This window comes from Rattus norvegicus, chromosome 17 (genome assembly GCF_036323735.1).
Source record: "Rattus norvegicus strain BN/NHsdMcwi chromosome 17, GRCr8, whole genome shotgun sequence".
NCBI classification, from domain to species: domain Eukaryota; kingdom Metazoa; phylum Chordata; class Mammalia; order Rodentia; family Muridae; genus Rattus; species Rattus norvegicus.
In genome coordinates this window covers 11,091,889-11,112,034 of record NC_086035.1, presented here as the reverse complement: position 1 = coordinate 11,112,034, position 20,146 = coordinate 11,091,889, and the positions used below count along the sequence as shown (strand labels likewise).

General features: G+C 48.9%; 1 protein-coding gene across 1 annotated transcript; it reads right to left on the bottom strand.

Annotated features, from left to right (window-relative positions):
• Positions 1-4,085: 4,085 nt before the first annotated feature.
• On the bottom strand, positions 4,086-9,751 carry Msx2 (msh homeobox 2). The gene is made up of 2 exons (NM_012982.3): positions 9,373-9,751; positions 4,086-5,682 (listed from the first exon to the last, which is right to left on the bottom strand). The coding sequence occupies exons 1-2, from the start codon at positions 9,749-9,751 to the stop codon at positions 5,258-5,260; spliced, it is 804 nt and encodes a 267-aa protein (NP_037114.2). The 3' UTR covers positions 4,086-5,257.
• Positions 9,752-20,146: the final 10,395 nt, after the last annotated feature.

Here is a 20,146-nt window from a genome sequence, read left to right as displayed (position 1 = left end):
TAAAGGAGCGGAAGATTATAAAACAGGAACAACAGAAAGAGGGGGAAAGAATGGGGGAGGAACAAAAGATGTGAAAGGGAAGACAAAAGAATGAGGAAGGAGAAAGACGCCAAGGGTCACGTCGGTGGCAGAGCGACAGGCCTGGGTCTCAGCTTGTCCTTCATCCCACCCCTTTGCCTTAGACCCTGCGTCAGCCCAGCAAACTGTGCCCAACGTCAAGCCACTCTCTAGTGTCTGGGATGCTCGGCACTTGCTTGCCCAGACCAAGGCATCAGGCCAGCTCTGCACCTTTGCAGGCTGAATGTGGGGTGACCCCACCCTAAGCCCAGAGTGGACCCCCTTGAGCCCCCAAGCCTGGCCCCAAAAAGTCATAAATCACAAGTAGAGGTGTCCAGGGTTTCCTTGCTGTTGCTGGGGTCTCAGCGTCTGAGGAGCCCGGGAACAGTTTCTGTCTCTGTTAACTTCACCGACAGGACAAAACAGCATGAAAGAAATCAGAGACTGTCGTCTGCAGGAGCTGAACTTTGAAACTCCTTCCCTCCCCCCTCATATGCTTCAATATTAAAAAAAAAAAAAAACCCTAGGAGCTTCAGACACTGTATTAATTAGTGCAACCACCCATGAAAAGTTGGGTTGGAGCGGCATTCTTTGCCCTGTGTGAAAAACCGAGTCTAATAAACAATTGTTAAGTTGGCCTGTTGCCGCTGGTAAATTACATAGCATTAAAAAAATAATGCTTTTCATATTAAGCACTAATTAAAGGTTGGGACAGCTTTAAAATAAGAGAGGGAGGGGGAAATCAAAGAAAATATAAAACTGTTCTTTCAAGAGTTATGGGAGGTTAATAAAGTATGTCTGTTAGACTGAGTCTGCTTTGCCCCTAGCTACCGCCTAGCTGGAGCCACCACAATTGGGTCTCAATAAGATAATGATATTCCTTTCTCTGCTATTAAAAGCCTCCCAGTGCAAACTTAAAATGATTTATTTAATTTAGGAAATTATGAGGTGTAACTTCAAAGCTTGAGCCGTTAGTAATGGAAAATACCAGGTTGTTTAAAATTATAATAATAATTGTTTGGAGGACTCAGGACATCAAAGTGTTTTCATCAACAAATGCAGCGAGGTTGGAAGAGGTTGGAAAGTCAGAGGTGTATGGAGTTTGGATTTGGCTATTAGGACCTTATCACGGCAGCACTCCGGAGTGTGCAGCGAGTCCTCCGCTCGCTCGCTTTGAAGCGGGCTATTTCAGAAAGTCATTTTACTGCAGCCCACTTTGCTCTGGGAGGGTGGAGGGGAGAGAGTGTGGGGTGAGGGGCGGGTATAGGGGCCTGGGGGTGGATAGAAGGCTTTTCCTCCTTGCTGTGACTACTTTATTTCATTAAAGCAGCCTGTAGCATCAGCAATCTCAGATTTTTTTGTTGTTGTTGTTGTTGTTCCTACATGAAAGGGGAAGCAGGCACAATCGACTTCACCAACCAGGCCCTGTGATTTTGGGGAGGGTGTGTGTGTGTGTGTGTGTGTGTGTGTGTGTGTGTGTGTGTGTGTGACGTGGGCTCCTTTATAAATGAGGTTTATGCTTATTTCCAGCCCGGCAGTGGAAAAGGAATGGGGGTGGGGCAATGGCCTCTCCAACCCGTGGCAAATGAGGGGCTTTCATAGCAAAGAATGGCCGTGGGAGTTTTCTTTCGGTCAGACAAGGTTGCGCTCAAAGGCAGGCATCCTCTTTTCAGTCGGGTCAGGCAGACGTTTCGCCCGCTCTCGCTCTCAGCCAGGCCTCGGCGGCCTGCCTCCTACAGCCCCTGCCCCCGCATCCCCAAGGCAGGACCGAGAGGGGGAGGGGCGGGCTGGGCCCCCAGGGCCAATGGGATGGAGATGCCCTGGGGAAGCCCCTAGGCAATGAGGGACTCGAGCTGGTGCATAATCCCCAAGCCGGCCCTCCAGACCCCTACCTACTTTCTGAGTGCTTCTACTCTGCCGCCTCTTTCGTCGTCGTTCACACCTCTTGGGCTCACCCCTCCACTGCATCTCCTAGCCATGGTCACAGCCCACTTGGTTCTGTAACCTCAGGGAGCTAACCTCTCTGGGCGTCAGTTTCCCTGGTCGTCGGTGACAAGCAAAACCTCTCTAAAGGGCAGTGTAGCGAATACCGGTTCAAGAAAATGCCTCGGTCCTCCCAAAACACTGGCTCCTCAGCTCCATAATGCAAACTTCTGTTCCTTTACCCCTAATTTTTTTTTTAAAAAGCAACGTTTCCTACCTGCAAAACTTTGCGTTTTGTTGTGTTTCTGTGGAGAGCATTAAAATACGGACGGACGGGGGCTGGGGATTTAGCTCAGTGGTAGAGCGCTTACCTAGGAAGCGCAAGGCCCTGGTTCGGTCCCCAGCTCCGAAAAAAAGAACCAAAAAAAAAAAAAAAAAAAAAATACGGACGGACGGACGGGCAGGTGAATTTGTATGTCGGGCTACTGGTAGTCGATCATCAAAGACTCCCCGGGAGCATCTACAGCTTTAATTTTTTCAATCGTCTCTGCCATGTGGGTCCTGGGCAAGCGAGGGTCTTTTAGCCTTCGCAGGTTTCCAGTCTGATCTCCGAAACACCCTGTTGGCAAGACCAGACCTGATCGAGGAGAGACCCATCCTAGACAGGAGGGTCTAAAGCAGCCCAGAGCCCAGTGCACAGTTGTGTACCGCGGCCCTCAAAACCCATCCACTCGGTAGCGCAGAGCCCCGTTACTTTTGAGCCAGATCAAAGCCTTCCCGGCTCTCCTTTCTGAGTATTGGACCTGGGATCCTGTGCGTCGTGCCCAACAAGCCTGATTCCAGTTTCCCCAACTAGTCAAACCGGGTTCTTGGAATCATACTCCTGACTTAGTTTACCTAGCTAAGCAAGCTAAGCCTTAACCGGGAGACCGGCGTCTCCAGGTCCCCACCCCAGCCATCACCGCCTGCGGTGAGCGGTCCACGGCGCCGGGGAAGGAAGCTCAGTGGACAGGGTAATTAGCGACCTCCCCCCCCCCCCTTCCCCTTTGGCGGCTGATGACGAAACCAGGAAGGTTTTTGGCCTTTGGGAAACGCCATCTCTTAAATGAGTGTGGCAGATTCTGGCCTGGAATTTGGACTTCAGGGACTAAAGGCCCGAAGAGAAGCAGAAGCGCGTCTTTTTTGCTGTCTCTGGGACCCAGCTGAGGGCAGTACCAGGCAGCAGGACCCTGTCCTCCAACTTCCAGTGTATGCGATCCGTTTGGAACTAAGAAAGGAGCGCGATGCGACCCCCTTGAGCTCCAGGCTCACACAAACATGAGTTTTTGGGCGCCCATCTCAAAAGTGAGTGCCAAGCGCTGGTAACTCTCTGAGAAGTGCCCAGTTCTCCATTGCACAGTCTCCGCACCACCAAGTTCTTACTCCGTTCATCTCCGTGTTCCCAAGGTGACAAAAAGAAAATAGAAAGGCATCTTCACTGCAGCAGAAAACTCGAGTTTAAAATTCTTCTCGGCCTCCTCCACCTTTATTTTATGGCTGTGCGTCAAAACCCAAGCCTGATGCAGGAAGGGCACCTAAGCTCTCTGGGGGTAGGTGGGCTGGTTAGCCCTTTTCAAAGAAACAAACGGGCTCTTTGGGAGTTCCCCTTCCTGAGAGACACAGCACAGAAAGCCCTGCTGGACGAACCCCTACACCCTCTCCACGTCCCGACCTCGAGAGCTCCCCCCCCCCCAACCCCGAACTCTTAAGTTGTTTTGCGGGTTGTGAATTTCCAAGTTCAAGATTTTCCCAGAACCATCTGCAGCCTGGTCAGATTCTAGAGAGCACTGCGTCTCCACTTTTTGAAAGCTCATTTTACTACAACTTGATATTTTAATGGTGATTTCAACAGCTTCTTCCTAAACCATACAGGCTGCCAGTTGACATTTCCAAGTGTCCTGGGGTTTGAGTCTCTACCACCCAAATCAGGCCACGACTTGATTTGATTTACATTAATGGAGCAATTAAAAGCGCCAATCCTCCTTCCTTATCTGGATAGGGTTTCCCCCACTGAATCCAGCTAAGATTAGAGTGCTTTTTAAAAATAATTGTGAGTTGGGACAGACTTTACTGCAATAAAACATTTTAATTTAATTCAGAGTATGAGATAAGAAATAACTCTTCAATAAAATATATAAAATTATACAAGATACCCTTTCAACGGGATAAAAATATATTGGGAAGAGGTGGACAGGCAGGTGAAAGACCAAGGGGCTAGCTGACTGTGTTGTCTGACAACACCGTTTGTTTCCACCAAGCCCAACACATGGCTTCATTGTCTACCCCAAACACGTTCGAGTCCCTAATACATTTAGCACATACAGTAAGTACACACACACAGAGAGAAAGCATTTTTTCCCCTTCCTGATTCTATGGACTGTTGAAGAATCTTTCAAATATAGGCAACAGTTACAAGACACTCATTTCTAAGCAGATATTTAACTACGCCCTCTTGCAATCTCCTCTGTGCCCTGTGAGGACTGATGTAGTTAGCATTTCACAGAAACCAATTCCTACACAAGTTTTATCTTCTAAACCCTCGCACGCCAGGGCCCTGAAATGGAATCCCACTTTTACCCTGAGTAATTCTCAGAGTTATCCTCAGATTTGACAACATGGAATGGAGAAGAGAGAAAAATAAGATCAAATGTGCATCTCAAGAGGTTTTGTTTCTTACGCACCTAAAATGCATAAGAACATGTTACACATCCCCCTTCCCTTGCAAGAATATATCTGAAACTGTATCTTGTATGCACTATGTCTACTCCTGGCATGTCCTCCATAAGCAAGTCCATCCTCCTTGAAAGTTCTGCAAACAAATCTCTTTCCCTTTAAGAAAAGGTAGCAAATGGACTAAACACAATATCTTAAGAAAATGCTATCTAGAAAAATGGATAAGCGTATATATAAATTTTGCCTTCCAAAATAACTTGAATTTTTACATCTGGCATATAAAAAGTCTTATATTTTATTATATATTTATACATAAAAACTAGCAGAGCCAATAACTGTGAGAGGAAAAGGGGACATTTGGGAAATTATGAAAACAAAATCGGTCTTAGTGCCTCTCACGTAAATAACAAATTCACTCTGTATCAAGTGGCCCCCCCACAGGCCTGTTGCTTAGGGCGACAACGCAGGGTTTGCGTTCAGGAGCAAAATTGGCACCGCCTTCCTGGAGAGGGAGGGGAATGCTTTCCACAAACATCCATCCTAGAGTGTGTCCATCTGGTCTTCTTTAGGATAGATGGTACATGCCATATCCCACCGGCGTGGCATAGAGTCCCACAGGCGGGATGGGAAGCACAGGTCTATGGAAGGGGTAGGAGGCGCTGTATATGGATGCCGCTTGCAAGGGGGAGTTGATAGGGAAGGGCAGACTGAAGCCCGAGGGCAGCATAGGTTTGGCAGCCATTTTCAGCTTTTCCAGTTCCGCCTCCTGCAGTCTTTTTGCCTTAGCCCTTCGGTTCTGGAACCAGATTTTGACCTGGGTTTCTGTAAGGTTCAGAGAGCTGGAGAACTCGGCCCGCTCTGCGATGGAGAGGTACTGTTTCTGGCGGAACTTGCGCTCCAAGGCTAGAAGCTGGGACGTGGTGAACGGTGTGCGTGGCTTCCGGTTGGTCTTGTGTTTCCTCAGGGTGCAGGTGGTGGGGCTCATGTGTCCTAAGGGACAGAGAGGGAAATCATTAGGGAACTTTGTATTTTCTCCCCTCTGAAGAGGACGCATTTATTCTTTTCAAAAAGCTACCTTTGTCAAATCCCCCCGCCCTGTGTGTGTGTTCGAGCACACGCACATGTGTGTATGTGTGTGAGTGTGTGTGAAGTAGTCAGTGATGGAAAAGGACCACATTTAAATGGCAGCTTGAGTAATGGGGTCATGAAACTTTTTACATGGAAAACATATTGCATGGGCACGAAATGGAAATAGGAACCCTCTCTAAGCCCCTCTCTAAGTCACAAGAGTTAAGAACCATCTAAGAAATGAAACGTCCTCAGAATTCAATCTCTTGTCTTTTAAATGGGGGTTTGAACTCAGACCTGTTCTCAGTAAGGCCCACAGGTCGGGAGGAAAATAAACAGGGTGCTAGATACCGAGTTAGCCTCGAACTGTTCTCTGAACCAGGAAAGTTGGGTTGTATCAATGTTTACGGAGGATAACCAACCAGATAAGGCCTGCCATAAAGAAATAGCGTCTAGGGAAGGAAGGGCAGATCCTAGCCATAAACAACCACACAGCTGTCATCCCATCCACCCTACAGATTATAAAGCCCCAACATCATTTCACAGATCTGGATGTGGGATCAGTTTCCTGGCTGTGTGCTTTGGCAATATAAACTTCACTAAGACGGAGGGAAAATTAGCTCGCTCATAAACAGACATGTCAAGGGAAAAATCTCTCTGCCTACGATGATGGTGTCTTAGTCTCCCCTGCCCATTCCATGGTTTGGGGCAAATGTATAAATGATTATTTTGTTGTTGGGATTTAGAGGTGTGTGTGTGGGGGGGGGGATAACAAGCAAAACAAAGGCAGGCAGCAGCGTCCAGACTCTGTTTAAAATGGGTTGTTATAGGAAGCTCAAGGATGGGGCCTCCAGGTGATTCCGAGGCTGGGACTAATTCTGGTCTTGTTTTCCTTGAGGCTAGGGGAGGAGCATAAGGTGACAAGAATAGAATGCTAAACAATTATTTTTCTGCATTTGGCTTTTACGAGCCAGTCTAATTTCCCTAATGTAGCCAGAGTACTAGCTCTGGCCTATGCAGGGGAATGTAACATTTCTTGTTTAGTTACTTTGGTGGCCCAAAGAAGAATTTATACTTCATCCTTGAGAGTGACACAGCACAAGTCCCAACCCAGCCCCTGCCCTGGTGTCACATTGTTAATTTGGTAGAAGGTTCTGTGATCAGAAAAAAAAAAAAAAAACAGCAGTCTGGGAGAGAGAAATGGGTAGACTCCCAAAAGGCCTGGACCTTTGCCTGTGCTAATCCCCAAATCAAGCCAAGGGTAGGGGAGCTTTTCCTCTCAGCTCACAGGCTGAGGCCTGCTGAATTCTCACCCTTCCCAAGGCCCCCCACACCCCAGGCGCCCTTTCAGACACCCAACTCTTACTGCATACACTTGCTGCCGGTTCTACAGGAGAGATTTGAACCAGGATAGCCTGGGTCACTCTTGGTGTGCCATGGTGACATAAAGTCAGGCCATGAGGACTGTGCATAGGTGACAAAGAATGTCACAGGACTATCCCTCCACCCTATTTTATACCAGCCAAAGAAAGCGTGCATAGTGAAACAACTTTTATCCTGCTTTCTTCAAAGGACCAGGGGTTGGTGGGTCCCTCCCTCCAACTCCAGCCACATCCCCCACTCTCTGAGCTCATCCAGCTGACACTTCCACTCCCAAGTATCAAACATCATGTTTCCAAATGAAACCTTCTCTGAAAGTCCCTAGTTTCTCTTATAAAAAGGATTTATCTACGGCTGGGAAAACCACCCATTGCAAAGATGCTATAGAGCCAGTGGGAGCAGGGGGTGGGGGGGTGGCTGCCCCACCAGACGGCCAGGCCTAAGTATGCCAGGATTTCTGACCTTTGGCCACCATACCATTTAAGGCTGAAATCCTGGATGTGTTGTGGGGCATTGCCCCAGGCCTAGGACTACAGGCACTCCAAATTTGTTAAACAAGTTAAGGCTCTTCATGTTTCTGAACCTCCATTTCACTGACAATAAAATGGATAAATAATACTTATCCCTCGGGTGGCTTGGAGAACGACATTTTGGAGTGCCCAGAGCCCCACTTGGGGGGTAATGAGCAAATAAATGTTCCCAAGAGCTTTTTCATGGGCCCAAACTGCTGATCCCTCTGAACTCTGCTACGAAACGGGCCTCTTCTGTTAACAAGAGGCTCTCCCGCAGCCACACAAAGGAGATCAGATAAGATAATGTCGTGAAAAGCGCTGTGCAAACTTGAGTTTAAATTCTTTAAGTCCTTAATCTCTGCGCCCTTTCAGCCTTTCAGAATTTCCAACAGGGTGGAGAGAGACCGCCAGAGGGGACAGCCACTGACGCCTGGGTATATGGTCTTGTTTTGTTCACCAAATACTTCGCATCTCTAGTCCGGGGGCCGAGAGGTGGAAATGAGACAAGTTCTCTTCCAGTTTAACTCGGAAAGTCCCCCCCACAATCCCCTCTCCTTTCTAAACTTTCCCAAAGTTTGGTGAGAGGTAAGCAAGGGGGTAAGGGGAAAAGGCAACAAAGTAGACAGATCTCAAAGCCAAGCATTGAAACTAAACAAAGCTTCAGGGAACTGACCCCAAAGGGATGCTAAGTCTGGAAAGGAAGTCAGCACAGCCTCCCTGGAGGAAGTGGGGTGCAGTGAACAGATCAATATGGCTATCATCCCCAAAAGAGAAGCATAGACCATGGACACCATAATCCCCCCCCCCACCCCCCATGCCCAGTGCAAGCATGGATGGTGGCCTGGGACTAGCAAGAGCAATCCTCTAAACACTAGCCACCAAGTCTGAAGGGGTAGCCACAGGTGGCATGCCTCTGCCTGTACTTTTGAGATTCTAGCAAGCAGCCAAATCTGGTGAACTTGTGGCCACCCCGCTGTACATTCTCAAGTTCTGAAGGAATGCTGTTAATTATTACTATGAACCCAGGACAGCCCACGGGGGTCTGGCCCAAACTAGCTCCCAGCAACGCGCTCAGAACCTAACCAACAACGAACTAGAACACAAGAAGCTTCCTTTTCAAAACAGTCTCTGCCACCATCCCTTCACAGGATGGACAGTGTGGAGTTCAAAGAAAACCAAGGATTTCCGCTCCGTGTCTGGTTAACCTCCAAATGTCTAATCTTTATAGTGGGGCGCACATCACAGGGCAGCCTGTATATTTTGAAGATCAGCAAAAACACATTTCGATACTCATTCAAAGTGGATCCCAGGCCCACGGTGTGGTGGTGCACACCAGTTATTCTAGCACTTAGGTGGTGGAGTAAGATGACCAGAGGAGTTCAAGACCATCCTGAGCTGCATATCGAGTTCGAGACCAGCACCGGCCACAGGAGACCTTGACTCAACAAAACATAACAGTGACTCCCCCCTACTTCCAGGGGGCAGGTACACAAATATGACGTGTTTGGAGCAGGGGGCTAAGGGCTGCAGAAACCAACAACTTGGTTTGGTTTTCAAACGCCAGCCAGCGCGCAGGTACTGTAGATTCTGGGACGCGGACCACTCAATGCACTGGGATACCAAGGCGGTCAAGAGCATCATCCTGTTAACACCCGTCCCCAGCCCCCCTGGGATCCCACGCGACGGTCCAGCCCCGATCCCGTCCCTGACGCGCACTCACTGGGCGGCGGGGAGTATCTGCCGGGCTCCTGTATCCACGGCGCTCCGTCTTCGGAATTTTCCGACTTGACCGAGGCGGTCTCGAAGGGCTTGACGAGAGGCCCGGGACTGTGAGCGTCCCGGACGCCGTGTCCCGGCAGCAACAGCGGCCGCAGGACAGCGCCAGCCGAGGCGCAGTCGGGTGGCACCGCGGGCGATTCCTTGGGCGGCTTCTTGTCGGACATGAGCGCCTCCACGCTGAAGGGCAGGCTGGAGACCTTGACCCTGCGCTCCTCCGCGCCGCCCTCGGCTCCTCCAGGCCCGGGGCCCGGGCCGGCCAGCACCGCGGGGCCCTCCTCATCAGACGAAAACAAGTCACCGCCTTTGGACGGAGAAGCCATGACTTTCTGCGCCGCGTAGCTGTCGGCGCGCGACTCCGCTGGCAACTCGCAAGCGAAGACTCTAACTTTTGGGGGGGGGGGGAGCCGGCAGGGGCGCGCCCGGAGCCCAGCCTGTCCTCCGAAGGGAAGTGGGAGACTCGACTCAACCAATTGGCGACGGCCCTGCTCCTGACGCCACGGACGCTCGCCTCCGATTGGCTCTCCCGGGAGAGGCCGGAGCCCTCCCCCCCCGCCCCGTTTGAAATAAATTAGGAGTTAATTACAGGAGCAGTCAGCAGAGTTGTTATTAGGCGATCCCTCAAGGGTTATAATCGCCCAAACTGAAAAGTCTAAGGCGTAATTAAAGCCGATTGTTTAAAGAGGAAGCTTGCCGAGTCTCATTTCTTGTCTTTTAACCCCTCTTTAAAGTGTACCTGGTGCCGATCCCACACGCTCCAGCCTGAGAACATTGGGAATCGGCAGATGGCATTCCTGGAACATTTATAAAGCTCCTACTATGGGCCTAAACTAGTGTAACTTTGTAACTATAATGGAAAGCAGTAGCCAGTATTTGGGCTAATAAAAATAGTTTAGGCATGGTCTTCACTTGTCTTATCTTTGGAGTGTGTTCCAAGACATTAGCTGTAACTCATCTCTTAAGACAAGGGACAAAGATGAGAAAGGCTGAGAGGTGGCCAAGGGATACCCAACAAATCTCTTCTCTTCTCTTCTCTTCTCTTCTCTTCTCTTCTCTTCTCTTCTCTCTCTCTTTCTCTCTCTCTCTCTTCCCCCCTCCCCCGTTTTCTTTTTCTTTAAAACAGACTCTTTCTCTCCAGCTGTGGCTAGCTTAGACATCGCTCACTATATTGCCCAAGATAGTCTTGAACTTGCTGTAGTTCTCTCCCCGCCTCCGTCCCACCCTGCCCGCCTCTTCTCCAGTGTTGAGATTACAGGTGTGCACCTGCAGACCCAGTGCCCATTGACTCCTGGCAGCTAATTTCTACAAATGATCTTCGTTGCTTCCTCTCTCCAAATAGGGGACAACTTTTAGAAACTGTAAATGGGTGTATTTTCTTGCCTCTTGAGTCTTCTTGTGTGCTCGTGAGGGGTCTTTTTTTTTTTTTTTTTTGAGTATGTATTTGTCATTGGAGTCCAGGTGTCAGTATCTGCCTTGGGAGGTGATGGGCAGGGGAGAAGGGGTCTGACTTGTGACATTTAGTGTCTTTATTCTCCCTGCAAATAACGGGGTTCAACTTTGCAAACCCAAAGCCTGAATATCTTTGGGGAAAGTTCATCTCCCCTGACTTTGAAATTTTAAGCCACACACCTATGGGGATCCCACTCTCTAACTGCAGCCCCAAAGCATCAATGACCAACTGCAGCACTGCATTGAAGAAGAGAACTTTGAGACAGAGGCCTAAAACACGCACACACACACACACACACACACACACACACACACACACACCACCCCAGCAAGCCAACAGGAGCAGACAGATCCCTTCAAATGACCCATTTCAGGCTGCAGATGCTTTTTCTTAGATCCAAAAACCCATCCCGACTGATAGAGAAAAGAGGAGCCTGCTCAGCTCTGGTCCCCAAACAGCAAATGTCCCCTAAATACTCTCTCCAGCACTGAGAGGGAGAGCCATTGCTTCAGATTGCTTTAAATGACCAAAGCTTGGCAGGTACCCCCACTTTAGATGACTTAGAAACTTCACCGCCTAGACCTACAGATCTTTTCCACTACACCTCTCCGAAACAGTGTCCTTTACCTCAAACATTTGCCAAGAGTGAAACCTCGCTGCTCTGAGGGAACTCATGTGTGTCAAGATCTAAGAAGATTATAAAGTCTTCACCAGATACAATTCAGTTCAGCTTTGGAAAGGTTTTGTAAACATTAAGAGGTTCTAAATGAGTCTTCTAAAAAAAAAAAAAAAAAAAAAAAAACCTTTGGAACTTTCTCTTACCACCAGATACAAGCACTTGGTTGTTGCTGCTAACTAGAAGCCCAGAGAAAGCTAAAAGACAATGAAAGCTATTTGGAGACACATGCATTTTCCCTGCAGTCATATCTGATGATAGGGATCTCAAATACAATACAACTAAGTTCAGATTAAGTTGTAGGTATGCCCCCCCCCCAATACATGAGGCAAGATGTGGGGTTATGTATTTTGGAAGCAAATCTGAAAGTCGTTAAGCCCTCGACTGCCGAAAGGTGCAATGAAGTCCACGTTTCAGTTGGACTGAACCCAGCCAATGCTGTATAAATAATCAGAAAACCTATCCTTAAAATGCGTCACTTTAGGGGCACAGACAGATTCCTAGGAAGTTAAAAAGCAAAGCAAAGCAAAACAAAACAACAACTCCATTGGGATGTCTTTATTTTTTAAAACGTCTCTGTCAGGAAACTTTCAGTCTCTCCTTCACTATTTGAGGGGAAATGCTAAGACACAGAGAAAGGGAGATGGTGGGGAGAAAAAGAATATTCAGTTTTGAACTCCACAGTACCAAGCTCTGGCCACGAACAGGAGGCATTACCAAGGAGACAGCCCCCATTCCCATGCCAGGCGCCTCTCCAACTCTGCTGGGTTGGAGAGCAGGGCGGAAAGAGCCTGAACACGAAGTTAGCCCTTCATGGAAAGTCTATCTGCTGCAAGGATTCTGCACACCCTCCAAATACTTTTTTCTCATCTTCCCCGTGGCTCTAAAGTAAGGGGCAGTCATTCCTCTGGATGACTCTTGTTGGAATTAGCTTCAGTGGGTTTCATAGAGGGTGTAGGGAGTTAATTTGGAAATATTCTTGTATATTAAAAGCAACATTAATTTACCCAACGCTTTCTTTGCTCAAGTATCTGAAAACAGGGACTCATCACCCGCCTTCACCAACGCCAAGGCAGGTAGGTCCTTTGTAAAATCCCAGAGCAGAGGTTTTTCCCAGCCTGAAAAAGGGTGCAGGTTTGGGCGTCTTCCCAGCGCCGAGGACTGGCTTTGGCACCTAGGACGCACTCCGCAAACTTAAACTCCGGGGTGATAGAATAATGTTTGTGCGCCGTGAATACTCGCAAGCAGTTAAAATGGGGTTCCAGCGGGAACTCGGCAACAGCAGAGCGTCACCTTTACACCTTGACCAAGCGCCCGAACTTGAGCAGGATCTCATTTGGTCTTCAAGCACACCATTGCAGGCGGAGACTGTGTCTCTGCCTAACCAAGGAAAAGCCTCGGACTAGGAGGATGCCCAATCATGCAAATGGAAGGTGAGACACCTTAGGACTCCCCTTGGGCCTAAGCCTGCACCTTCCCGAGCTCCCGGTTTCCCCTGCAAGTCACAGGAGCCGGACCCTTCGTGGAGCAGCCGCGCACGCGCGCCACGAGCTCCAAGGTGAAGGCAGTCCTAGTAAAGCGTGAAGCGCCTAGCACAGACCTGGGCGTTTGCAACCCAGAGGACGGATCGGGGATCCCAGAGGCTAGGAGGGACAGGGGGAGGGGCAGAGAAGGCTGTAGACGGGCCAGGGCTGCGGGTAGGCGCCAGGCGCGGGGAGATGAAAGGCGGGCTCCGGGGGAAGGGGCTGCGCCGGGTGACCGGCTCCAGCCGCGCCGGGCGCCCCGCCCCCGCTGCCCCGGGCAGAGGCGGCTGCCCGCGCCGGAGCCGCGTTAATTGCTCTCGGCCCGGCACTCAGCCTGCGCGGAGCCAGGACAACCTCGCTCCAGGAGGAATGACAATTCGCCCTAATGGGACAACCTCACTCCCGGAGGAGTGACAATTCCTTCTAATGGGCCGCTTGTTAGAGGCCCATTCTCCGAACCCCGGTATCAGAAGCGGGCAGACAAATGGGCGCCAAGGGCCGCCAGGAATTCCACCACTGCCCTCCAATCCGTGGACATTCGCTGTGTGACTTCGGGGAAAAGATGGCACCTCTCTGAGCTCATTTTCTTTTCTTACCTATGCGCAATGGGAAGGAGGGATAAGGCAGATCAAACTGGGCAGACCAATCCGGAGGTAGTTGGAGAAATCCCTCTGAGAGTTCCTCAGCAGGGAAGTTAGGTAGATACTCAGGGTCAGGTAGTATTTCCTTAGGCCTGTCGACATACTTAACGCTGCTTACCAAGCAGCTGAAGGGGCAGGGCTTTGGCTACAGCCCTACCTAGATATTGAAGGCCTCCACAGAGGCAACTTTTGTTGGCCTCCCAACAGTTGAAATTGAGGGGCAGAAAAGAGAGTGGCCTGAGAACCCAGTCCCACCCTGGACCCCCTGGAAAAGACCCAGAAACAAAGTGAGTGAGATCCACAAGCAAGTTGCACCTCTCCCTCGGAGCTGTCACTTAGCTCCTGGCTCAAATGTGACAGTGGCCAAGGGGTAGTGAGCTCCGGCTCTGAGCCTTTGTAGACCCGTTCGAAGGCAGAGCCCCTTCCTGCCTTTGACACCACTGCCTCCTCTTTTCCTTCCACTGTTTCCTCTTTCAGAAGAGCATAAGTCACCCTTACCTCTGCAGCAGGACGGGTAGCCACCTGTAGTACGGTAGCGGCTCTCTCTCAAGTCATTGTCTTTTACCTCTGCTTACCTCTCCTCAGGTATCTGCTTACCTCTCCTCAGCTCTTCTTGGCAACGCATCTGGATGCGTTGATGTGGGTCAGAGGGCTGGAGTGCAGAGGTGCAAGAGTGTTGAGGCCCCGGAAATAGGTACCTACCCCTTCGGACATTCACGGGTATGTCTAGAGAGACAGGAAGGTGGAAAGCAAGCGAAATAGGTTAAGCAGACAGTGTCTCCCAGCCCCTGGCCACAGCTTCCTGGCAACTTCCCCAGTCTCTGTAGTCTCTCCATTGGACAGGAGCAAGACTGTAGCTCTGGTTTGTTTGCAGAGAAGAAAAACAAACGAACAAAAAGCAACAAACAAACAAAACCACCTGAGAAATGATTCTAAATGTCGCAGCCATTGGGGAGCCACCTGAACCATTCAGGAAGCCCTTAGAGCACCACGCACAAGTCTCTGCTCCCACCCACTTCAGGCTACCCGTGTACAGAGCCAGGGGGAAGGAAAAGAGTTTGAAGAGTTTTCTAATAATCATAACTATACTTCTTTTTTAAAAAGCGATTTATTTTGTTTATAGGAGTACACTGTCGCCGTCTTCAGACCCACCAGAAGAGGGCATCAGATCCCATTACAGATGGCTGTGAGCCACCATGTGGTTGCTGGGAATTGAACTCAGGACCTCTGGAAGAGCAGTCAGTGCTCTTAACCACTGAGCTGTCTCTCCAGCCCGTAATTATACTTCTTAATTAAGTAAAATAGAAAGCTGGGTATGGTGGCACACATCTGTAACCCTAGCGCTTGGAAGGCTGAGGCAGGAGGATCTCCTGGAGTTCTAGGCCAGTCTAATTGTCCCAGCAAGACCCTACTTAAAATAAAACAAAAACAAACAAATTATCCCAGTTGCTCTGCCCTCTATCCCTTGTTCTAGTCTAGGATTAAAGGTGAATTGTGAATATTCTGAATATTTTAGTTATTTGTAAGGGAAGGGGTTGGAGCACGGAGGTAGGCCCAGACCTGCTAGCCTTCAGATCTCTTTGGGTACAAAGATTCTCCTACTCTACCTACTAGGAAAACCATGCATCTTGGGTGTGGAATGGGGGTGCTCTGGGATCCATCTGTAGAAACTACATACCTTGAATGTCACATACCATGAGATGCTATAGCATGGCAAAGCACTTTCCCATTAAGAAAATCATCCCTTGCTCTCTAGAATCACACCAGAACAAGGGTATCTCATCCCCTGCCTCCTTCCTCCCTCATCTACCTTCCCTAGTCCAGTTCCCCCTATCCCCCTTCCAGGTAACTTCGGCTGCCCAAATTCAGTGCCACTTTCCCTAAGGTCATGGAGGGAGGTGGGACCTGGAGTTGCCTCTCGTCTTTCCTCCTTGGGGACCTTCCCAGGGTCTGAACATCAAGGACAGCGGATCAGAGGGAGGGGTAGACATGAGCAGGGGAGCCAGCACTTCGTCCAGTGCACGGAAGAGTCCTCAGCACACATAGTGCAATGAATAAACGTTAAATGAACCAGAAAAGCCAGGTGGAGACTGAGTCTGCTATATGGACGGGGTCTTTGCTCTCACCTTGGAATGAACCTGGAGTCCTGAGGGCCGGTCTCTGCGTTTGTGTTTTAACAACTGCAAATGGTGACGGAGCAGGGAGCAACCATTCCTCGTTGGATCCAAAATGCCTCTAGACTCTTCATCACCATCATAGCTCCCCAGTGAGGAGCTATTCGTTTTGTAGCTGGAGAGCTTGTCGCCTGCCCAAGGTTAAGCAGCAAGTGACCCAGCTGGCGTTTGACCTGAGAGGAGACTGGCTCCAAATGGGAACTGGCTTCTCATTCTCAGTTTTCACAAAGCATGTTTTCTGTGCCTGACTTAGAGCATCCAGAGACCCTGGTGCTTTGTGCTCTAGAAGAAACTGTGTTCCTACAGTTCTTCTTACATCTATCTATCTATCTATCTATCATCTATCTATCATCTATCCATCATCTATCTATCCTCCATCCATCATACCTATCATCTATCTATCTATCCTCCATCCATCATACCTATCATCTATCTTTCATCTATCTATCTATCTATCTATCTATCTATCTATCATCTATCTATACATCCTCCTATCTATCTATCTATCTATCTATCCATCCATCCTATCTATCTATCTATCTATCTATCTATCTATCTATTTATCTATCTGGTGTGTGTTCATGTACCTGTGCTGTGGTGCAGATCAGGATACAACCTGCATGTATCAGTTAGTTAGCTCCTGCCACCATATATATTCCTGGGCTTGAATTAAAGCCGCCAGGTTTGCTGGTAAGCACCTTTACCCGCTGAGCTGCCTCTCCAGCCCATGTCCTGTACGTTATAATTCCCCAATATATTTAGAAATTAGCAACAGACATCCTCAGAGTACCCTTCCCCCTAATCACATCAGCTGGCACCTTCTAGGCATTTGCTGTCTTGACAGGCACTGTTGTAAGCACAAGACCCAGACTGATTCACAAAAACCCTGTTAGGGACTTGCTAATGTTATCTTCATTTTGCCCAAAGGAAACCCTAGATACATGTAATCTCTCTTTCTAGTTGCATTTGTAGGTGTCTGTCCTCTCTCTACCCTTCCTCACCCAGAGAGAGGAGTCGCTGCAGTTTAAAAGGAGAGCAGATGGGTAGAATTCTACATGAAGGATATTTAAAGGATTCAGAACTTAATGAAGTTTTCCAAACTTGAACTCTAGCTAAGCCTTCCTGACACTGACAGTAGAACTCACAGATGCAGTGTCTTCTGTGTATTGCAACGTAACCTAAGTGGTGCCTTTTCCCTTTACCACTTGGCTACAGCTCGTGGCTCTAGGCAAGTGAATTACGGAAGACGATCTAGACCCAGGCAAAGAGTAGGGTTTGAACTCCTATGTGCTGCTCACTGGCTAGGTGACTTGGAACAGGTCATTCTCCTCTCTGGGTCCCTTATCCCTGTCACCCGTCAAGTCAGGTTTGTAAGCCAGGAGTGTTCTATCTGAGCTTCTAAGGTAGAGGAGAGAGGGAATGAAGAAAAGAGGGAGAGGAAAGGAAGAGAAAACCCACCTCCCTGCCTGTTGTGCCTGAAAGCTAGTCGATTAAGGATTCCAAGAGGGCAGAACCAGGAGTCTCCTGAGAAGGATGAAGCTCCGCTTTGATCCTGTAGCAGCTGTATGTCTCTAGGCCACCCACCTCTCTTAGCCATGCCTCATTCTCCCAATCAGAAACTGAGGGCTAATAGTCCTTGTTTCAGGGGTTAGGAGGATTATATGGGACCGTGGGTATAAAATATAAGGAGCACAATTAATCCTCTCTTCTGGCCTGTTGCTAGGCTCGCCTGTGAGACAGAAAAGTTTTATGAGTCAGCAAATGAGCGAACTGGAAGGAGGCACGGTCCATCCATGATGCAATTAGAGCTAACACTGTTGATGCAGACAATGCTAAGAGGCTTATGGAGGTCATGCTTGCCCAAAGTGCCCAGGGCCTCTGGGCAGCACAAGAAAGCGTTGCCCAAGTTGCCACACAGGTCTTCCCTGCACCAAGTCACATCTCAACAGTAACAACAAAGGCAGCCCAAAAACAGGAGATCCCGTCCCTTCCCCTGAATCCAGGAGACTGAACCATCACCTCCACAGTGACTGAGCACCTGGCTTTCCCATCGAGAAGATGCAGAATGTGGATACAAAATAACACCATTGCTACCACTCTTGTTTTCAGAGCAATTCCACCACGTTCTGCCTTTCACTCCCTGAGTTTGTTTTAGGGTTCAGGATTCTAATTTATTGAAAGGTAAACATTCATTAAATAACAGCCCCGTCCATCCTAGGATAAAAGTTCAACAACTGGGATTGTCTTGAGACAAGGGAACAGTTGTGCTGATGCCTGAAATTCGGTAATACTGATTTACAGCACTGGAGTGGGGCAGGTCTGGTTGGAATCTTGCCCTGCCTCTACCTGGATGGATGGCCCTGGGCAAGTTATGTCCTGTCTTAGAGCTCTGGATCCCTTATCTGTAAACTGTGGTGATTACTCCTGCCTCCCAGGTTTACAGGGAGAATTTTCAATAGAGATAATAGAGGAGGCCATTGTGGCTGTTGTTGCTGTTGTTGCTGCTGCTGTTGTCATTAAGAACCATTATAGCCGATCATGGAGGGCCTGTGTTTAATTGGGTCTGTGGAACTGTTAGCACCATCGGTAAACAGTGTTGGAGGAGTCTGGTCAAAGCTCCCCTCCACTTTCCTTAGATCTAGTTATCTCGAAGCTTACTCATCTCAAAGGAGCAATTGCAAAAGAGGAGAAGGGTTCTTTGAAAGTGGAATTCGGGTTAAAAGGCACGTACGTCGCCGCCGCTCTGCCTCTAGCCAGCCCATCCTCAATGAGTAGCTGTGCCGATTACCACTTTCCCAGCAGACAGAACAGTCATGGACCCTCCAGAAGGCAGGCAACACTAAGACGCGTGATGGTTACAAGCAAGGCAGGAAGATGTTTCCAGATTTTGTCCTTTTTCATAAGTAATGGTAGGCATTGACAGATGGGCTCTGTTGTCTTTCTTCCTGATTTCCTTTGCTCCCATTTCTTATCTAGCCCCCAGTTTGTTTTGTTTCAGACACTGTTTTGCTCATCCCAGGCTGGATGGTGTGTGTGTGTGTGTGTGTGTGTGTGTGTGTGTGTGTGTGTGTGTGTGTATACAGCTTAGTGATAGAGTTTGTGCTTAGCATGCATGAGGCTCCAGGTTCAATCTTCAGTGACACACACACACACACACACACACACACACACACACACAAGCACAAAGTCATCTATGAAGCGCCCCTCCAGTGGAGATCCAGATGTATCAAGTTTTCATAAAAGACCAGCGTCAATTCCACCTGAGGAATTCTTTTCTCCTAGTCACGACTGGCCTGAAAACTATTCCTTTAACCGTCTCAGTAGGTTGCCAAATGTTAATAATTTGGAAGCTTTCCACAGAAATCCACAGTTCTGGCTTCTCAGTATCCCTGGGAGGTAGGTGGCCCTAGTCTAGAGTGCCAGAACTTGCAGGTGAGATCTGCCTGTCCTAGGAGAGGGGAGGGGTACCCTGGGGTACGAAGAAGACTGTTCTAGAAGCTTCAGGGTGTCTGGGAACCTGAAGAAGCACTTGCCTATTCAACTTTTGAATTCAGCTTTGAAGAGGTGACTGACTTCCTCAGGCTGAGCCTTGAGCGGACGGCTGCTTGGTTGAGAAGGTGGGTCTCCTAACATAGGGAAGGATTTGAGAATGGGTAAGCAATGAAATGACCAGGTCTGTGTGCCTGAATATCAGGAGCGTGTGGAGGGTGGGCTGGAGCAACCAACAGCTCAGTGATTAAGACCACTCTCGCTCTCTCAGTAGACCTGGGTTTAGTTCCCTGCACTCCGAAGCTCACTCCAGCCTGTAACTAAAGTCCCACAGGGCCCAACACCCTGTTCTGGCCTCCCCAGGCACTGCATGCAGGAGGTACACAGACATTCATGCAGGCAAACATCTATATACATAAATAATTGTGTAATTAAATTGAAGAAATCTTTTAGGAGGAGAGAATGCAGAACAAGTAAGTGTATCAACAGTGGGGGAGGAGGGGCAACCCCACCTGGCCTTGAAGAGACACAATGAGAAGGTAAAAGACACCCCCTCTCCTCCCTGCCCCTTCCTTTCTCTTTCCTTCCCTTTCCTTCCTTCCCTTTCTTTTTTTTCTTTTCTCTCCATTACGTTCTGTTAGAGTCTTTTAGAATTTCAAAACTAGTAGGCACTTACGTACGTATGATAACCAGGAAAGTCAAAACAGTGTACTCAGTCAAGGCTCCTCCTCCTCCCATTCTGCCACCTCATGTGACCAGTGTGAA

Bases quoted from the DNA above. Each gene is read 5' to 3' on its own strand.
- Msx2 (NM_012982.3), bottom strand. From the start codon at position 9,751: ATGGCTTCTCCGTCCAAAGGCGGTGACTTGTTTTCGTCTGATGAGGAG. The intron at 5,683-9,372 runs GTGAGTGCGCGT...TCTGTCCCTTAG, and splicing joins CAGATACTCCCCGCCGCCCA to GACACATGAGCCCCACCACC.